The sequence below is a fragment of the Callionymus lyra genome, chromosome 15 (genome assembly GCF_982586985.1).
Source record: "Callionymus lyra chromosome 15, fCalLyr1.hap1.1, whole genome shotgun sequence".
NCBI lineage: Eukaryota > Metazoa > Chordata > Actinopteri > Syngnathiformes > Callionymidae > Callionymus > Callionymus lyra.
This window is the reverse complement of record NC_141832.1, coordinates 5,923,461-5,944,961: the sequence shown is the minus strand read 5'-3', so window position 1 is coordinate 5,944,961 and position 21,501 is coordinate 5,923,461. Positions and strand designations below refer to the sequence as shown.

Genomic DNA, 21,501 nt, shown 5'->3' with positions numbered 1-21,501 from the left:
CGACACAGACATGCATGCAGACCTCTGCTCGACACCTTTCTGTAACATCTGTCTTTTATTTTGAAATCAAGATCGATTCGGTGTTTGTTTGTCGCTGACTTGAGTTTCAGAATCGAAGCGAGAAGGTCCCGTGTTAGTGTGACGACGTGAAGCAACATATGTATTGAGGCCAGTTTACTCCACTAAAGCTTAAAACTCCTGTTTTTTAAAAGTGCCGAGCGCACGTTAATTAGTCGGGTGTGTCCAGAGTAAACCGGCGCCTCAATAGATATTCTCACTGCAGGTGTTCCGCCGTAGAAGAAGAAGAAGAAGAAGGCGGAGCAGAGGGACCGGGAGAAAGTTCAAGAGTCTCAGGTGTCGCTGCTATAGTCTTCCCCACGAGTCCGGAGGAGGGAAGTTTTCTAGAGTCGCGCTCTCGCTGAGCTGCTGGTCTCCGAGTGTGAACGAGAGTCTGAACTGCAGCGACACTTTCTCCTGAAACACACACAAGCAGGTCAGTCTGCAGTTCACGTCTGCGGCCGCCAGGTGTCAGCGTCTCACCTTGTTGGGGTTGGCCAGCAGCAGTACCTGTGTGATGGCAGCAGGGGGCAGGATGGGGTTGAACGCCGGCAGATCGCTTCCCGACGGCGGCTGAAGCTTCACCGCCATCGACTGCAAAAGAGTGAGACCCTCGTGAGACGCCCTTGAGCCACGCGGCGCTCCGGACTCTCACCTTGGGCGCGGCGGCGTCGAAGCGGATGTCCGAGACCGGGGCGGGGGCCGAGGACAGCATGGAGATGATCACGACCAGGACGTCCGGTCGCGACGGCGGCGAGTCGCGGGCGAAGTGGAAGAGGACTCGGAGACTGTGCTGGTCGAACACGGTCACCGGTAACAGACTACCTGTGGGGGGCACGGAGGAGGGTCAGAGGTCGCGGCCGTCAGCGGGTCCGCCGGACACTTACTGGGTTTGATGGATTCTATGGGAACAAAGACGTCCTCCAGGGTCACCTCTGGAGGGGCCTCAGGGAGAGGGAGGTCCAGCAGCTCCAGGCCTGGATTGAGGAGGGCCGGGACTGAGGGGAAGGTCGGGATCGTGGCGGCGACAGAGCCGGACTTGCTCTGGAGGTCTCGGAGGGTGGGTTTGGACTGATGCTTGTCCCTGGAAGACAAGATCCCAGATCTGACTCCGAGTCTTTCACTCGATCATTTAAAAAAAGTCTTCGGTACCATTTGACCTGCAGACCCTCAGGAGGGAGCGACTGCTGCATCAGGGTCTTCCCGAGCAGGTCCAGCTCGTCCAGAGCCGAGTTCCCGGGCGTGGATCCTCTGGAGTGAGTCCTGGACAGAGAGGGGGGGTCTGGACTCAGCAGTAGACTCGGTGCCGACGGGACGTCTGCGTCGATGCTGTCTGAGGACTAGAAGACGAACGTGAGTCCAGGGACGCTCTCGTCGCCGTGACGACGGCTCACCTGGAAGGAGTCCCAGGCCGTGGAGTCCTCGAGCTGCGACGCCGCGTTGGACGTGTGCGTCCCGTCGCTCAGACCTGCGGACCGGCACCGTCAGATCAAACCCTCCCCACAGGAAGTGACATCATTACCGAGAGACATGAGCTCGTCGTCCAGCAGGCTGATCCCCGGCTCGTGCAGGGCGGCGTCGGTCGGCGTGGGGAACTCCGGGAAGGAGGGGGGCGAGTGGGGGGACGTGTCCAGGCCGGTCAGGTCCAGCAGGGCTGCGGAGAGAGTCCGGTTCAGCCCGGGGGTCGAAGGTCAAAGGGCCGCGACTCACCTCCGTGCGTCTGCGTGTTCAGGGAGTTGTTGCCGTTGACGATCTCGCCTTTGACCTGCGCCTTGTACATGTTGATGACGTGAGTCAGGCTGTCGTTGGCCTGAAGGATCTCGGCTGAGGATCCGTGAGAGACTCGGGTCAGAGCGACACAAACTACAACACACTTCGAATTTACAGACCACACGACGCTTGACGAGGTCGTAACTGATTTCATTTGTTTTCAAACCAAAATATGTCCAAACATCAGCTTTAAAAGCTGCTGGACTCACTGTATCCTCTCGTCCTCAGTCGTAACTGCTTTCATTAGTTTTCAAACCAAACTATGTCCAAACATCAGCTTTAAAAGCTGCTGGAGTCACTGTATCCTCTCGTCCTCAGTCGTATATGCTTTCATTTGTTTTCAAACCAAAATATGTCTGAACATCAGCTGGACTCACTGTATCCTCTCGTCCTCAGTCGTAACTGCTTTCATTTGTTTTCAAACCAAACTATGTCCAAACATCAGCTTAAAAACTGCTGGAGTCACTGTATCCTCTCGTCCTCAGTCGTAACTGCTTTCATTTGTTTTCAAACCAAACTATGTCCAAACATCAGCTTTAAAAGCTGCTGGAGTCACTGTATCCTCTCGTCCTCAGTCGTATATGCTTTCATTTGTTTTCAAACCAAAATATGTCTGAACATCAGCTGGACTCACTGTATCCTCTCGTCCTCAGTCGTAACTGCTTTCATTTGTTTTCAAACCAAAACATGTCCGAACATCAGCTGGAGTCAATGCATCCTCTCGTCCTCAGTCGTAACTGCTTTCATTTGTTTTCAAACCAAACTATGTCCAAACATCAGCTTTAAAAGCTGCTGGAGTCACTGTATCCTCTTGTCCTCAGTCGTAACTGCTTTCATTTGTTTTCAAACCAAACTATGTCCAAACATCAGCTTTAAAAGCTGCTGGAGTCACTGTATCCTCTCGTCCTCAGTCGTAACTGCTTTCATTTGTTTTCAAACCAAACTATGTCCAAACATCAGCTTTAAAAGCCGCTGGAGTCACTGTATCCTCTCGTCCTCAGTCGTAACTGCTTTCATTTGTTTTCAAACCAAACTATGTCCAAACATCAGCTTTAAAAACTGCTGGAGTCACTGTATCCTCTCATCCTCAGTCGTAACTGCTTTCATTTGTTTTCAAACCAAACTATGTCCAAACATCAGCTTTAAAAGCTGCTGGAGTCACTGTATCCTCTCGTCCTCAGTCGTATATGCTTTCATTTGTTTTCAAACCAAAATATGTCTGAACATCAGCTGGACTCACTGTATCCTCTCGTCCTCAGTCGTAACTGCTTTCATTTGTTTTCAAACCAAAACATGTCCGAACATCAGCTGGAGTCAATGCATCCTCTCGTCCTCAGTCGTAACTGCTTTCATTTGTTTTCAAACCAAACTATGTCCAAACATCAGCTTTAAAAGCTGCTGGAGTCACTGTATCCTCTTGTCCTCAGTCGTAACTGCTTTCATTTGTTTTCAAACCAAACTATGTCCAAACATCAGCTTTAAAAGCTGCTGGAGTCACTGTATCCTCTCGTCCTCAGTCATAACTGCTTTCATTTGTTTTCAAACCAAACTATGTCCAAACATCAGCTTTAAAAGCCGCTGGAGTCAATGCATCCTCTCGTCCTCAGTCATACAGGGCTCTCATTTTACCCTTATCTGAACAAACACTGTTAATATTTGTCATTTTTAAACAAATACAACACACTATTAAAATCTAAAGTAACTTATAAATCAATACGATTCTAAAGCAGATCAATAAGTGATATTTTATATTTCGATATTTTCTCGTCGCGACACCAAGACTCACCGAGAGCCTCGTCGTTGTCCTCGGTGTCACTGGCCAGTCGGAACAGCGTGGGCCTCATCTTCTCACAGCGCTGGTACAGGTCCTGAAGGTCACGCAGGTCAAGGGCGTGGAGCCGAGGGTCTCGGGCGACTCACCTGAAGAAGCTCCGAGCTGCTGCGGTCGCTGTCGTCGTGGTCCTTGAGCAGCTGAGTCAGCAGCCCCGCACTCTCCTTGACCTCCTGGATGGCGTTGACGCGCTTCGACACTTTCTCGGCTCGTTTCTGATCCTGAAACCAATGTGTGACCAGATGTTATTCACACACGTGTTCACATGGATCGACACATGCGTGAGGTTCAGAGGTCAGGACCGCTACGGTGCGTTCAAGGCCGCAGGATTTTATACCAAACACTGTATAAATGAACGGCGATGACTCCAAACACACACAAAAAACATGAGCTTTTCTATGGATTGCAAATAGAAAAAAAACAAAAATTTGAGTGAAGTTTACATTGTGTTTGATAAGTTCACTGTAGTTTTTTATTTTCTTCAACACTTTATTTGTTGTTTTGTCAATAAAAAATAGTGACTTTTGTGTGTTTTAAAGTTGTTGCGGAAAAAAAAATCTGAAAATCATTAAAAAAAAAAAAAAAATGTCAAAAGGAGCTGGAGCCCACTGTATCCTCTCGTCCTCAGTCATCACCGGGATCTCGCATGGGTTTTAAATTATTATTCATTATTAAAAATGTTTAATCATTTATTATTAATTGTTGATTATTAATAATTATTTTTATTGTCCTTTAGCTGCGGAGGATGTAATGACTGCTGCCATCTAGTGGTCGGAAGTTTTATTGCAACACGACGACGCCACAAATGTTTTCATTGCAACTGTAAATAATAAAATGTTGAACTAGTTCATTTTCTACAAACTTCATTGAACTAAAACTGAGAAAAATAAAAGATGATTTTGAAGCTAATGAAACATGGAGGCTGTTGATGTTTGCCTCCTCAACAAGGAGCTTCATCTGGACCTGCCTGACCTACGACCTCACAGTATCATCTTCTAGCAGGAGCTTCATCTGGACCTGCCTGACCTACGACCTCACAGTATCTTCCAGCAGGAGCTTCATCTGGACCTGCCTGACCTACGACCTCACAGTATCATCTTCCAGCAGGAGCTGTGAGTCTGAAGGAGCTTCTTTACCTCCTGCACCATCTCCTTGATGAGCTTGTTGGCCGCCTTCAGGTCTTCGGGGTGAGAACTGTTGAGCAGCCGCGACAGCATCTGTCGGAGACCAGAACCTCAGCTGGAGACCACGTCACAGGTGCTTCTGGGGCTCACCTTGGATTTCTCCTCGTCCTCGAAGATGGTGTTCTTAGGTCTGGGCGCAGGAAGCATCTTGTCGGGCGGAAGCTCCGGGTCCTGTTTGATGATCCCTGATTGACAGAATTTACATTTTCAATGTTTGCATTGAATTCTGTATTGAAAGGTGGAATCTGTTCTTTTTAAATACTTTATAAATATAAAATACATCATTTTCAAAATGAATAATTTTTTTTATTCAGAGTTTGATATTTTAATTACAATAATTAAAAAATGAACTTTTCTAAAGTCAATAGTTTTTAATTCAATATATAAACGTTGGTATGACAGACATTACCAACAGAGCACAGAGCTACTGGATCAAACCTTCAGCCAATCAGGAGACGAGCGATGGTCACATGACGACGTAGAAGCGAAAGATGAAAGATTTAAAATCATTTTTACAGCTGATGATAAGGTTAGAGCGAGTGACTCTGTGCTCGATTGGATTGGTCTGGTAAGATGTCACTATCACACCAACAGTTTTAGATTGAATTTAAAAGACAAATTCTTAAAATAACTATCTTGAATTATTGGAATCAAAATATCAAACTGTGTCTTCAAAAAATCTTTTATTTTGAAAATCTATGAATTTCTTTATTCAATGAAATCAAACCGTAAACGAATGAATTTAGTGATAAAACGTCAAAGTCGTCAAGAACGTGGTCTTAAAGTGATCAAGAACGTGGTCCTAAAGTGATCAAGAACGTGGTCCTAAAGTGATCAAGAACGTGGTCTTAAAGTGATCAAGAACGTGGTCTTAAAGTCGTCAAGAACGTGGTCTTAAAGTCGTCAAGAACGTGGTCCTAAAGTGATCAAGAACGTGGTCTTAAAGTGATCAAGAACGTGGTCTTAAAGTGATCAAGAACGTGGTCTTAAAGTGATCAAGAACGTGGTCTTAAAGTGATCAAGAACGTGGTCTTAAAGTGATCAAGAACATGGTCCTAAAGTGATCAAGAACGTGGTCTTAAAGTCGTCGAGAACGTGGTCTTAAAGTCGTCGAGAACGTGGTCTTAAAGTCGTCGAGAACGTGGTCTTAAAGTCGTCAAGAACGTGGTCTTAAAGTCGTCAAGAACGTGGTCTTAAAGTCGTCAAGAACGTGGTCTTAAAGTCGTCGAGAACGTGGTCTTAAAGTCGTCGAGAACGTGGTCTTTAAGTAGTCAAGAACGTGGTCTTAAAGTCGTCAAGAACGTGGTCTTAAAGTCGTCGAGATCTGTGATCTTAAAGTCGTCGAGAACGTGGTCTTAAAGTCGTCGAGAACGTGGTCTTAAAGTCGTCAAGAACGTGGTCTTAAAGTCGTCAAGAACGTGGTCTTAAAGTGATCAAGAACGTGGTCTTAAAGTCGTCGAGATCTGTGATCTTAAAGTCGTCGAGAACGTGGTCCTAAAGTCATCAAGAACGTGGTCTTAAAGTCATCAAGAACGTGGTCTTAAAGTCATCAAGAACGTGGTCTTAAAGTCGTCAAGAACGTGGTCCTAAAGTGATCAAGAACGTGGTCTTAAAGTGATCAAGAACGTGGTCTTAAAGTGATCAAGAACGTGGTCTTAAAGTCGTCAAGAACGTGGTCTTAAAGTCGTCAAGAACGTGGTCCTAAAGTGATCAAGAACGTGGTCTTAAAGTGATCAAGAACGTGGTCTTAAAGTGATCAAGAACGTGGTCTTAAAGTGATCAAGAACGTGGTCTTAAAGTGATCAAGAACGTGGTCTTAAAGTGATCAAGAACATGGTCCTAAAGTGATCAAGAACGTGGTCTTAAAGTCGTCGAGAACGTGGTCTTAAAGTCGTCGAGAACGTGGTCTTAAAGTCGTCGAGAACGTGGTCTTAAAGTCGTCAAGAACGTGGTCTTAAAGTCGTCAAGAACGTGGTCTTAAAGTCGTCAAGAACGTGGTCTTAAAGTCGTCGAGAACGTGGTCTTAAAGTCGTCGAGAACGTGGTCTTTAAGTAGTCAAGAACGTGGTCTTAAAGTCGTCAAGAACGTGGTCTTAAAGTCGTCGAGATCTGTGATCTTAAAGTCGTCGAGAACGTGGTCTTAAAGTCGTCGAGAACGTGGTCTTAAAGTCGTCAAGAACGTGGTCTTAAAGTCGTCAAGAACGTGGTCTTAAAGTGATCAAGAACGTGGTCTTAAAGTCGTCGAGATCTGTGATCTTAAAGTCGTCGAGAACGTGGTCCTAAAGTCATCAAGAACGTGGTCTTAAAGTCATCAAGAACGTGGTCTTAAAGTCATCAAGAACGTGGTCTTAAAGTCGTCAAGAACGTGGTCTTAAAGTCGTCAAGAACGTGGTCTTAAAGTGATCAAGAACGTGGTCTTAAAGTCGTCAAGAACGTGGTCTTAAAGTCATCAAGAACGTGGTCTTAAAGTCATCAAGAACGTGGTCTTAAAGTCATCAAGAACGTGGTCTTAAAGTCGTCAAGAACGTGGTCTTAAAGTCATCAAGAACGTGGTCTTAAAGTCATCAAGAACGTGGTCTTAAAGTCGTCAAGAACGTGGTCTTAAAGTCGTCGAGAACGTGGTCTTAAAGTCGTCAAGAACGTGGTCTTAAAGTCGTCAAGAACGTGGTCTTAAAGTCGTCGAGAACGTGGTCTTAAAGTCGTCAAGAACGTGGTCTTAAAGTCGTCAAGAACGTGGTCTTAAAGTGATCAAGAACGTGGTCTTAAAGTCGTCGAGATCTGTGATCTTAAAGTCGGCGAGAACGTGGTCTTAAAGTCGTCGAGAACGTGGTCTTAAAGTCGTCAAGAACGTGGTCTTAAAGTCGTCAAGAACGTGGTCTTAAAGTCGTCAAGAACGTGGTCTTAAAGTCGTCAAGAACGTGGTCTTTGTTGTTTTTCTTTCCTTGACCTATGTTCTTTGTCTTTGTCTTTAGACTTAGATTGTGTCATCTTGTTCTTCCTCTTTATGTTCTTCTTATTTTATTTTTTATGTATTATTTTTTATTGTTTATGAAAAATTGCTGGCTATTGTAAAAAAACAATTTCCCAAAGGAGACCTCCTGAGGGATCAATAAAGTTTTACCTTACCTTATCATTTTCAAAATGAATAATTTTTTTTATTCAGAGTTTGATATTTTAATTACAATAATTCAAAAATGAACTTTTCTAAAGTCAATATTTTTTAATTCAATATATAAACGTTGGTATGACAGACATTACCAACAGAGCACAGAGCTACTGGATCAAACCTTCAGCCAATCAGGAGACGAGCGATGGTCACATGACGACGTAGAAGCGAAAGATGAAAGATTTAAAATCATTTTTACAGCTGATGTTAAGGTTAGAGCGAGTGACTCTGTGCTCGATTGGATTGGTCTGGTAAGATGTCACTATCACACCAACAGTTTTAGATTGAATTTAAAAGACAAATTCTTAAAATAACTATCTTGAATTATTGGAATCAAAATATCAAACTGTGTCTTCAAAAAATCTTTTATTTTGAAAATCTATGAATTTCTTTATTCAATGAAATCAAACCGTAAACGAATGAATTTAGTGATAAAACGTCAAAGTCGTCAAGAACGTGGTCTTAAAGTCGTCAAGAACGTGGTCCTAAAGTGATCAAGAACGTGGTCCTAAAGTGATCAAGAACGTGGTCTTAAAGTGATCAAGAACGTGGTCTTAAAGTCGTCAAGAACGTGGTCTTAAAGTCGTCAAGAACGTGGTCCTAAAGTGATCAAGAACGTGGTCTTAAAGTGATCAAGAACGTGGTCTTAAAGTGATCAAGAACGTGGTCTTAAAGTGATCAAGAACGTGGTCTTAAAGTGATCAAGAACGTGGTCTTAAAGTGATCAAGAACATGGTCCTAAAGTGATCAAGAACGTGGTCTTAAAGTCGTCGAGAACGTGGTCTTAAAGTCGTCGAGAACGTGGTCTTAAAGTCGCCGAGAACGTGGTCTTAAAGTCGTCAAGAACGTGGTCTTAAAGTCGTCAAGAACGTGGTCTTAAAGTCGTCAACAACGTGGTCTTAAAGTCGTCGAGAACGTGGTCTTAAAATACGAGAACGTGGTCTTTAAGTAGTCAAGAACGTGGTCTTAAAGTCGTCAAGAACGTGGTCTTAAAGTCGTCGAGATCTGTGATCTTAAAGTCGTCGAGAACGTGGTCTTAAAGTCGTCGAGAACGTGGTCTTAAAGTCGTCAAGAACGTGGTCTTAAAGTCGTCAAGAACGTGGTCTTAAAGTGATCAAGAACGTGGTCTTAAAGTCGTCGAGATCTGTGATCTTAAAGTCGTCGAGAACGTGGTCCTAAAGTCATCAAGAACGTGGTCTTAAAGTCATCAAGAACGTGGTCTTAAAGTCATCAAGAACGTGGTCTTAAAGTCGTCAAGAACGTGGTCTTAAAGTCATCAAGAACGTGGTCTTAAAGTCATCAAGAACGTGGTCTTAAAGTCGTCAAGAACGTGGTCTTAAAGTCGTCGAGAACGTGGTCTTAAAGTCGTCAAGAACGTGGTCTTAAAGTCGTCAAGAACGTGGTCTTAAAGTCGTCGAGAACGTGGTCTTAAAGTCGTCAAGAACGTGGTCTTAAAGTCGTCAAGAACGTGGTCTTAAAGTGATCAAGAACGTGGTCTTAAAGTCGTCGAGATCTGTGATCTTAAAGTCGGCGAGAACGTGGTCTTAAAGTCGTCGAGAACGTGGTCTTAAAGTCGTCAAGAACGTGGTCTTAAAGTCGTCAAGAACGTGGTCTTAAAGTCGTCAAGAACGTGGTCTTAAAGTCGTCAAGAACGTGGTCTTGAAGTCGTCACGAACGTGGTCTTAAAGTCGTCAAGAACGTGGTCTTAAAGTCGTCAAGAACGTGGTCTTAAAGTCGTCAAGAACGTGGTCTTAAAGTCGTCAAGAACGTGGTCTTAAAGTGATCAAGAACGTGGTCTTAAAGTGATCAAGAACGTGGTCTTAAAGTGATCAAGAACGTGGTCCTAAAGTGATCAAGAACGTGGTCTTAAAGTCGTCGAGAACGTGGTCTTAAAGTCGTCGAGAACGTGGTCTTAAAGTCGTCGAGAACGTGGTCTTAAAGTCGTCAAGAACGTGGTCTTAAAGTGATCAAGAACGTGGTCTTAAAGTGATCAAGAACGTGGTCTTAAAGTGATCAAGAACGTGGTCCTAAAGTGATCAAGAACGTGGTCTTAAAGTCGTCGAGAACGTGGTCTTAAAGTCGTCGAGAACGTGGTCTTAAAGTCGTCAAGAACGTGGTCCTAAAGTGATCAAACACGTGGTCTTAAAGTGATCAAGAATGTGGTCTTAAAGTCGTCAAGAACGTGGTCCTAAAGTGATCAAGAACGTGGTCCTAAAGTGATCAAGAACGTGGTCTTAAAGTGATCAAGAACGTGGTCTTAAAGTCGTCAAGAACGTGGTCCTAAAGTGATCAAGAACGTGGTCTTAAAGTCGTCAAGAACGTGGTCTTAAAGTGATCAAGAACGTGGTCTTAAAGTCGTCAAGAACGGGGTCCTAAAGTGATCAAGAACGTGGTCTTAAATTGATCAAGAACGTGGTCCTAAAGTGATCAAGAACGTGGTCTTAAAGTGATCAAGAATGTGGTCTTAAAGTCGTCAAGAACGTGGTCCTAAAGTGATCAAGAACGTGGTCTTAAAGTGATCAAGAATGTGGTCCTAAAGTGATCAAGAACGTGGTCTTAAAGTCGTCAAGAACGTGGTCTTAAAGTGATCAAGTACGTGGTCTTAAAGTCGTCAAGAACGTGGTCTTAAAGTCATCAAGAACGTGGTCTTAAAGTGATCAAGAACGTGGTCTTAAAGTCGTCAAGAACGTGGTCTTAAAGTGATCAAGAACGTGGTCTTAAAGTCGTCGAGAACGTGGTCCTAAAGTGATCAAGAACGTGGTCCTAAAGTGATCAAGAACGTGGTCTTAAAGTGATCAAGAACGTGGTCTTAAAGTGATCAAGAACGTGGTCTTAAAGTCTTCGAGAACGTGGTCCTAAAGTGATCAAGAACGTGGTCTTAAAGTCGTCAAGAACGTGGTCCTAAAGTGATCAAGAACGTGGTCTTAAAGTGATCAAGAATGTGGTCTTAAAGTCGTCGAGAACGTGGTCTTAAAGTCGTCGAGAACGTGGTCTTAAAGTCGTCGAGAACGTGGTCCTAAAGTGATCAAGAACGTGGTCTTAAAGTGATCAAGAACGTGGTCTTAAAGTGATCGAGAACGTGGTCTTAAAGTCGTCGAGAACGTGGTCTTAAAGTCGTCAAGAACGTGGTCTTAAAGTCGTCAAGAACGTGGTCCTAAAGTGATCAAGAACGTGGTCCTAAAGTGATCAAGAACGTGGTCCTAAAGTGATCAAGAACGTGGTCTTAAAGTCGTCGAGAACGTGGTCTTAAAGTCGTCAAGAACGTGGTCTTAAAGTCGTCAAGAACGTGGTCCTAAAGTGATCAAGAACGTGGTCTTAAAGTCGTCAAGAACGTGGTCCTAAAGTGATCAAGAACGTGGTCTTAAAGTGATCAAGAACGTGGTCTTAAAGTGATCAAGAACGTGGTCTTAAAGTCATCAAGAACGTGGTCTTAAAGTGATCAAGAACGTGGTCTTAAAGTCGTCAAGAACGTGGTCTTAAAGTCATCAAGAACGTGGTCTTAAAGTGATCAAGAACGTGGTCTTAAAGTCGTCAAGAACGTGGTCTTAAAGTCATCAAGAACGTGGTCTTAAAGTCGTCAAGAACGTGGTCTTAAAGTGATCAAGAACGTGGTCTTAAAGTGATCAAGAACGTGGTCTTAAAGTGATCAAGAACGTGGTCTTAAAGTCATCAAGAACGTGGTCTTAAAGTCGTCGAGAACGTGGTCTTAAAGTGATCAAGAACGTGGTCTTAAAGTCATCAAGAACGTGGTCTTAAAGTGATCAAGAACGTGGTCTTAAAGTGATCAAGAACGTGGTCTTAAAGTCATCAAGAACGTGGTCTTAAAGTCGTCGAGAACGTGGTCTTAAAGTGATCAAGAACGTGGTCTTAAAGTCATCAAGAACGTGGTCTTAAAGTGATCAAGAACGTGGTCTTAAAGTCGTCAAGAACGTGGTCTTAAAGTCATCAAGAACGTGGTCTTAAAGTGATCAAGAACGTGGTCTTAAAGTCGTCAAGAACGTGGTCTTAAGGTCATCAAGAACGTGGTCTTAAAGTCATCAAGAACGTGGTCTTAAAGTCGTCGAGAACGTGGTCTTAAAGTCATCAAGAACGTGGTCTTAAAGTGATCAAGAACGTGGTCTTAAAGTCGTCAAGAATGTGGTCTTAAAGTCATCAAGAACGTGGTCTTAAAGTGATCAAGAACGTGGTCTTAAAGTCGTCAAGAACGTGGTCTTAAAGTGATCAAGAACGTGGTCTTAAAGTCATCAAGAACGTGGTCTTAAAGTCATCAAGAACGTGGTCTTAAAGTGATCAAGAACGTGGTCTTAAAGTCATCAAGAACGTGGTCTTAAAGTCGTCGAGAACGTGGTCTTAAAGTGATCAAGAACGTGGTCTTAAAGTCATCAAGAACGTGGTCTTAAAGTGATCAAGAACGTGGTCTTAAAGTCGTCAAGAACGTGGTCTTAAAGTCATCAAGAACGTGGTCTTAAAGTGATCAAGAACGTGGTCTTAAAGTCGTCAAGAACGTGGTCTTAAGGTCATCAAGAACGTGGTCTTAAAGTCATCAAGAACGTGGTCTTAAAGTCGTCGAGAACGTGGTCTTAAAGTCATCAAGAACGTGGTCTTAAAGTCATCAAGAACGTGGTCTTAAAGTGATCAAGAACGTGGTCTTAAAGTCGTCAAGAACGTGGTCTTAAAGTCATCAAGAACGTGGTCTTAAAGTCATCAAGAACGTGGTCTTAAAGTCATCAAGAACGTGGTCTTAAAGTGATCAAGAACGTGGTCTTAAAGTCGTCAAGAACGTGGTCTTAAAGTCGTCAAGAACGTGGTCTTAAGGTCATCAAGAACGTGGTCTTAAGGTCAGCAAGAACGTGGTCTTAAGGTCATCAAGAACGTGGTCTTAAAGTGATAAAGAACGTGGTCTTAAAGTCGTCAAGAACGTGGTCTTAAAGTGATCAAGATCGTGGTCTTAAAGTCGTCAAGAACGTGGTCTTAAAGTCATCAAGAACGTGGTCTTAAAGTGATCAAGAACGTGGTCTTAAAGTCATCAAGAACGTGGTCTTAAGGTCATCAAGATCGTGGTCTTAAGGTCATCGAGAACGTGGTCTTAAAGTGATAAAGAACGTGGTCTTAAAGTGATCAAGAACGTGGTCTTAAAGTGATAAAGAACGTGGTCTTAAAGTGATCAAGAACGTAGTCTCCTGACCTTGTTTCTTCAGCATCTGATACGCGTCTGTGATCTTGGCCTCGTCAGGGAGTCCTAGGGTCCAGCTGTAGATCAGCTCCAGCACCTTCTTCTTCACGGGTTCAGGTGAGCGCGAGCCCAGGTACTGCCAGAGACCCTCATGTCAACACGTGCGCGACACAAACAAACTTCTTCTTCTTTACCTTGGGAGAAACCACCTTGATGAGCTCGTTGAGGAAACGAAACTTGCTGACTTCACTGTGGAACCTCTTGCCACAGTTCTTCATACACGTCTCCAGCACCTTTGAACGAGTCACACAAATATGTTTGTCAACAATATTGAAGCTTTATCTTGTTTATTGATGTTTTTAATCATTGAATTATTCATTTCAATCGTTTCTATATTAAAGGTAAAATAACTTATGCTATATTTAAAACATTATTTATTCTATTTATACTATATTGCACTATTTTTAACTTATTAATATTTATACTTTTATATATACATTCAATCTAGGCTGTAGTTTCACTGTGCAATGACAATTGAAGAAAGTCTAACAGGTTTTGTATGTTGTTTGTAATTATTCAAATTTGAATGTCAAACTCTTATTTTGAAAATATGTTATTTTCTTTATTCATTAATTATTGAAATAACGATCAATTCAACCTTTTAATATAGAAATGATTGAATTCAATGATTAAACAAATGAATGCTAAGAAAAAGGGTTTATGTTCAGACAGTAACATGTGTTGAACGAGGGAACATGAAGATCAGATCTCAGATCAGATCTGAGCTCCAGTGATGGACATGAAGATCAGATCTGAGCTCCAGTGACAGTGATGGACATGAAGATCAGACGTCACTCACCAGCAGAGCCTGCATGGCCTCACACTCCTGCGGAGACTGGATCTTGTGAGCCAACAGTCTGGTCGCCAGCTGAGGACTGATACACACATGATCAGTTAGTGTAGACACGTGTGTGAACAACACACTCCAGTTAATGTAGACACGTGTGTGAACAACACACTCCAGTTAATGTAGACACGTGTGTGAACAACACACTCCAGTTAATGTAGACACGTGTGTGAACCACACACTCCAGTTAATGTAGACACGTGTGTGAACAACACACTCCAGTTAATGTAGACACGTGTGTGAACAACACACTCCAGTTAATGTAGACACGTGTGTGAACCACACACTCCAGTTAATGTAGACACGTGTGTGAACAACACACTCCAGTTAATGTAGACACGTGTGTGAACAACACACTCCAGTTAATGTAGACACGTGTGTGAACAACACACTCCAGTTAATGTAGACACGTGTGTGAACAACACACTCCAGTTAATGTAGACATGTGTGTGAACAACACACTCCAGTTATATAGACACGTGTGTGAACAACACACTCCAGTTAATGTAGACAAGTGTGTGAACAACACACTCCAGTTAATGTAGACACGTGTGTGAACAACACACTCCAGTTAATGTAGACACGTGTGTGAACAACACACTCCAGTTAATGTAGACACGTGTGTGAACAACACACTCCTGTTAATGTAGACACGTGTGTGAACAACACACTCCAGTTATATAGACACGTGTGTGAACAACACACTCCAGTTAATGTAGACAAGTGTGTGAACAACACACTCCAGTTAATGTAGACACGTGTGTGAACAACACACTCCAGTTTATGTAGACAAGTGTGTGAACAACACACTCCAGTTAATGTAGACACGTGTGTGAACAACACACTCCAGTTAATGTAGACATGTGTGTGAACAACACACTCCAGTTAATGTAGACACGTGTGTGAACAACACACTCAAGTTATATAGACACGTGTGTGAACAACACACTCCAGTTAATGAAGACACGTGTGTGAACCACAAACTCCAGTTAATGTAGACACGTGTGTAAACCACACACTCCAGTTAATGTAGACACGTGTGTGAACCACACACTCCAGTTAATGTAGACACGTGTGTGAACCACACACTCCAGTTAATGTAGACATGTGTGTGAACAACACACTCCAGTTAATGTAGACACGTTTGTGAACAACACACTCCAGTTAATGTAGACACGTGTGTGAACAACACACTCCAGTTAATGTAGACAAGTGTGTGAACAACACACTCCAGTTAATGTAGACACGTGTGTGAACAACACACTCCAGTTAATGTAGACACGTGTGTGAACCACAAACTCCAGTTAATGTAGACACATGTGTGAACCACACACTCCAGTTAATGTAGACACGTGTGTGAACCACACACTCCAGTTAATGTAGACACGTGTGTGAACCACACACTCCAGTTAATGTAGACAAGTGTGTGAACAACACACTCCAGTTAATGTAGACACGTGTGTGAACAACACACTCCAGTTAATGTAGACACGTGTGTGAACAACACACTCCAGTTAATGTAGACACGTGTGTGAACCACAAACTCCAGTTAATGTAGACACGTGTGTGAACCACACACTCCAGTTAATGTAGACACGTGTGTGAACCACACACTCCAGTTAATGTAGACACGTGTGTGAACCACACACTCCAGTTAATGTAGACATGTGTGTGAACAACACACTCCAGTTAATTTAGACACGTTTGTGAACAACACACTCCAGTTAATGTAGACACGTGTGTGAACAACACACTCCAGTTAATGTAGACAAGTGTGTGAACAACACACTCCAGTTAATGTAGACACGTGTGTGAACAACACACTCCAGTTAATGTAGACACGTGTGTGAACAACACACTCCAGTTAATGTAGACACGTGTGTGAACCACAAACTCCAGTTAATGTAGACACGTGTGTGAACCACACACTCCAGTTAATGTAGACACGTGTGTGAACCACACACTCCAGTTAATGTAGACACGTGTGTGAACCACACACTCCAGTTAATGTAGACATGTGTGTGAACAACACACTCCAGTTAATGTAGACACGTGTGTGAACAACACACTCCAGTTAATGTAGACACGTGTGTGAACAACACACTCCAGTTAATGTAGACACGTGTGTGAACAACACACTCCAGTTAATGTAGACACGTGTGTGAACCATACACTCCAGTTAATGTAGACATGTGTGTGAACAACACACTCCAGTTAATGTAGACATGTGTGTGAACAACACACTCCAGTTAATGTAGACACGTGTGTGAACAACACACTCCAGTTAATGTAGACACGTGTGTGAACAACACACTCCAGTTAATGTAGACACGTGTGTGAACAACACACTCCAGTTAATGTAGACACGTGTGTGAACAAAACACTCCAGTTAATGTAGACACGTGTGTGAACAACACACTCCAGTTAATGTAGACAAGTGTGTGAACAACACACTCCAGTTATATAGACACGTGTGTGAACAACACACTCCAGGTCACACCTTTGTTTGTGTTTGTGATGTTTACACACTCCAAGCACAAACGTCAACATCAGTCATTACTTTTGTTCTACTTTAAACTAATGAAACTTTATTTTATTTTACTTTAAACTAATGAAACTTTATTTTATTCTACTTTAAACTAATGAAACTTTATTTTATTCTACTTTAAACTAATGAAACTTTATTTTATTCTACTTTAAACTAATGAAACTTTATTTTATTCTACTTTAAACTAATGAAACTTTATTTTATTTTACTTTAAACTAATGAAACTTTATTTTATTCTACTTTAAACTAATGAAACTTTATTTTATTCTACTTTAAACTAATGAAACTTTATTTTATTCTACTTTAAACTAATGAAACTTTATTTTATTCTACTTTAAACTAATGAAACTTTATTTTATTCTACTTTAAACTAATGAAACTTTATTTTATTTTACTTTAAACTAATGAAACTTTATTTTATTCTACTTTAAACTAATGAAACTTTATTTGATTCTACTTTAAACTAATGAAACTTTATTTTATTCTACTTTAAACTAATGAAACTTTATTTTATTCAATTTTAAACTAATGAAACTTTATTTTATTCTACTTTAAACTAATGAAACTTTATTTTATTCTACTTTAAACTAATGAAACTTTATTTTATTCTACTTTAAACTAATGGAACTTTATTTTATTCTACTTTAAACTAATGAAACTTTATTTTATTCAACTTTAAACTAATGAAACTTTATTTTATTCTACTTTAAACTAATGAAACTTTATTTTATTCAATTTTAAACTAATGAAACTTTATTTTATTCTACTTTAAACTAATGAAACTTTATTTTATTCAACTTTAAACTAATGAAACTTTATTTGATTCTACTTTAAACTAATGAAACTTTATTTGATTCTACTTTAAACTAATGAAACTTTATTTTATTCTACTTTAAACTAATGGAAGTTTATTTTATTCAACTTTAAACTAATGAAACTTTATTTGATTCTACTTTAAACTAATGAAACTTTATTTTATTCTACTTTAAACTAATGCAACTTTATTTGATTCTACTTTAAACTAATGAAACTTTATTTTATTCTACTTTAAACTAATGGAAGTTTATTTGATTCTACTTTAAACTAATGAAACTTTATTTTATTCTACTTTAAACTAATGGACGTTTATTTTATTCTACTTTAAACTAATGAAACTTTATTTTATTCAACTTTAAACTAATGAAACTTTATTTTATTCAATTTTAAACTAATGAAACTTTATTTTATTCAATTTTAAACTAATGAAACTTTATTTTATTCTACTTTAAACTAATGAAACTTTATTTGATTCTACTTTAAACTAATGCAACTTTATTTTATTCTACTTTAAACTAATGAAACTTTATTTTATTCTACTTTAAACTAATGAAACTTTATTTGATTCTACTTTAAACCAATGAAACTTTATTTTATTCTACTTTAAACTAATGAAACTTTATTTTATTCTACTTTAAACTAATGGCAGTTTATTTTATTCAACTTTAAACTAATGAAACTTTATTTGATTCTACTTTAAACTAATGAAACTTTATTTTATTCTACTTTAAACTAATGGAAGTTTATTTTATTCTACTTTAAACTAATGAAACTTTATTTTATTCTACTTTAAACTAATGGAAGTTTATTTTATTATACTTTAAACTAATGAAACTTTATTTTATTCAATTTTAAACTAATGAAACTTTATTTTATTCTACTTTAAACTAATGAAACTTTATTTGATTCTACTTTAAACCAATGGAACTTTATTTGATTCTACTTTAAACTAATGAAACTTTATTTTATTCTACTTTAAACTAATGAAACTTTGTTTGATTCTACTTTAAACTAATGAAACTTTATTTGATTCTACTTTAAACTAATGAAACTTTATTTGATTCTACTTTAAACTAATGAAACTTTATTTTATTCTACTTTAAAATAATAAACTTTATTTTTATTGACATGTCATTGTTTACATTTGATATATTTTAATAGTTTCATTATTAAATTGAAAATGACAATATTTTCTAAATTATTACGTATTTATTTACTACATAGAGTTGAATATTTTCATTAATTAAATGTTATATATTAATCTTTTTAATTCAATATAAACGTTGGTACAATAGAGTCTCCAGACATGACTAACGGAGCTCAGAGCCACTGGATCATGAGCTCATCGTCACATGAGCGTCTCATGATTTATGATATTTTCGTAGAAAGAAATCTTGTTTTTTTAAGCATTAAAGTTGAATTAAATCATTTCTTTATTGAAAGGTTTTTTATTTTAAGCGACTCATTGAATTTAAAGTTGGAGCTTCTTGATGAATCATGTGACGATCATGTGACTCTGTGCTCTGTTAGTCATGTCTGACTCAGTCAAGACTACGAATACAATGAATTACGTTTCATTTCAAATTATTGGAATAAATTAACTCAGTTTGTGAATTCATTTGAAAATAAACATTTTTTTAAAGTAATCATTAAAAAATAAATGCAATTGTTCAGTGAAATAATTGAAGTTAAAACTATGTTTATGTTAATATATCCTCAGACAGAAGCAACAGATCTTCAACAGATCATCTCCACGACGACACTCGTCAAACACCTCGGCTTGACGAGCAGCTGTCACTCAAACTCACCCGTCAAACACCTCGGCTTGACGAGCAGCTGTCACTCAAACTCACCTGTCAAACACCTCAGCTTGACGAGCAGCTGTCACTCAAACTCACCCGTCAAACACCTCAGCTTGACGAGCAGCTGTCACTCAAACTCTCCCGTCAAACACCTCAGCTTGACGAGCAGCTGTCACTCAAACTCACCCGTCAAACACCTCAGCTTGACGAGCAGCTGTCACTCAAACTCACCCGTCAAACACCTCGGCTTGACGAGCAGCGGTCACTCAAACTCACCCGTCAAACACCTCAGCTTGACGAGCAGCTGTCACTCAAACTCACCCGTCAAACACCTCGGCTTGACGAGCAGCGGTCACTCAAACTCACCCGTCAAACACCTCAGCTTGACGAGCAGCTGTCACTCAAACTCACCCGTCCAGGTCGTGGTTGAGCTGCTCGCAGAAGGCATGGATGCTGCTCCAGTCCGGGTCCCGGTTCTGAGGGTCCGTGGCTCGGTCTGACACACATCACACTCATGATTGACAGGTGCTCGGCTGTCACTCAAAACATCTTCACGACTGACAGAGCGCTGCCATCTACAGGCCGGAGGTGTCATCGCAACACAAACATGAACAAACGGTGGATATTAAGATCAATAATAGATACAAACGGATTATTGATTGTTGTTCCAGTTATTTTAGTGTAATTGTTAACAATAATAACATAGTAATGACTCTGTTAAACAAGTGTCACGTGACACACATTCCTCACTTCCTGTTCTGCAGCCGGGCTCGTGCTCGTCACGATCTGGTTCTAAAGTGACGACAGGAGCGTCACGTGACCCCAGCACAGGTGTTAGCTCAGGTGTTAGCCGTAGCCTCTCTCTCTCGCGCGCGCGCGCCTGTTCTAGAACTTTCTCTCTCGTCGATGGAGGCTCGCGAGCGTGTTCAGCCGCGCGCGTGTCCTCGGGAGAGAGAGAGACGCGCGCGCGGCTGAACAGAGGCTGTTGACAGATGGAAGCTAACGTTAGCATGGATGCTAGCGGCCGGCAGGGCTGTGCTGTGCCCCCCCCTGTACACCCGGACCCCTCGCCGCGACCCCGCGCCCCCACGCGTGACCCCCTGACGCGCACATGTCACTCACTGATGCGAGACTCCAGGCTCTCGACGTCAGCAGGAGCAGCCATCATGAGCTCGAGCCGACGATCCACGCACGCGCACGTCACGAGCCGGAAGAGACGCAGAGCGCGCGCGGGGAGCTGGAAGGTTTAAAGAGGCGGAAGAACAACATGAGATCAAACGAAGCACAACTTTGAAATAAAGTTTATTGTATGTTTTTCAAATCATGAAAACTACACATTATGACGAAGTTATTTAAATTCAAATAAATACTTGTATTCTTATTATTTTCTTAAATAATCGAAACATTCTTAAATTAATTTTAAAAAAAGACTCGTTTGAGGTCAATTGTTACAAGTTATTGTTTAGTTATTTTAGTGTAATTGTTCAACAACCGAATCTAAAAAATACTTTTGCATCTTAAATAATAATTTCATTAAATAATACATTTTATCTTTATTTCTTTTATCCATAATGTAAAATATTGTAGTTCCTAATTATGTCAATTATGAGAAACAAATACTTTTGTTTTTCTTTTCATTTTAAGGTGATTGAAAATAAATGAAGTTTAAATAAAATAGTCTATAAGTGAATCTTTTACATTTGTTAACAGAAGCTCAAAATTAATCCTTACAGTTTTGACTTTAATTGATCTTTAATCTATAATATTGTGACAACGACTGAAGAACAGAAGACGACTTCAGCATTTTTAATTATTTATTTATTTATTCTGAAGCCTTTTTAAATAATCGTAATAATTAAAATGATCCTAATTATATAAATGAAATATAAAATAAGAGAAGTATTAATTGATCTTAAGTAACTATTTAAGATGATTGTAAATGTATTCATAAAAACAACTTTTATATAACAGTCTTATTTATTTTATATAGTTATTATAGTGTAATTGTTCAAAGCTGAAAATCACATTTCCTGCTTCTTTGCTTGACTTTAATCCTGATCTATAATCTATAATATTGTGACACCATCTGTGTCATGTGACCACATCAATAAAGCCTTTCTATATATTACACCACGTCCTTTTTATGATGAATCTACTAATTTTACGATGTAATAATGAAATAATATTAAATCTATATATATTTGCTCTGATGTCAATATAACATTTTTAAATAATCTTCACAAACTAG

General features: G+C 40.2%; 1 protein-coding gene across 1 annotated transcript; it reads right to left on the bottom strand.

Annotated features, from left to right (window-relative positions):
• Nucleotides 1-36: 36 nt before the first annotated feature.
• On the bottom strand, nucleotides 37-20,458 carry LOC148064650 (ADP-ribosylation factor-binding protein GGA1-like). Its single transcript, XM_087810189.1, is given in 17 exon segments — nucleotides 37-474; nucleotides 541-651; nucleotides 713-882; nucleotides 945-1,141; nucleotides 1,210-1,397; nucleotides 1,452-1,525; nucleotides 1,580-1,741; nucleotides 1,744-1,881; nucleotides 3,614-3,695; nucleotides 3,748-3,879; nucleotides 4,795-4,875; nucleotides 4,933-5,027; nucleotides 13,193-13,316; nucleotides 13,375-13,473; nucleotides 14,040-14,115; nucleotides 19,665-19,749; nucleotides 20,376-20,458. Coding segments are annotated over 17 exon segments (1,971 nt in total). The 5' UTR covers nucleotides 20,422-20,458; the 3' UTR covers nucleotides 37-363.
• Between the last annotated feature and the right edge of the window lie 1,043 nt (nucleotides 20,459-21,501).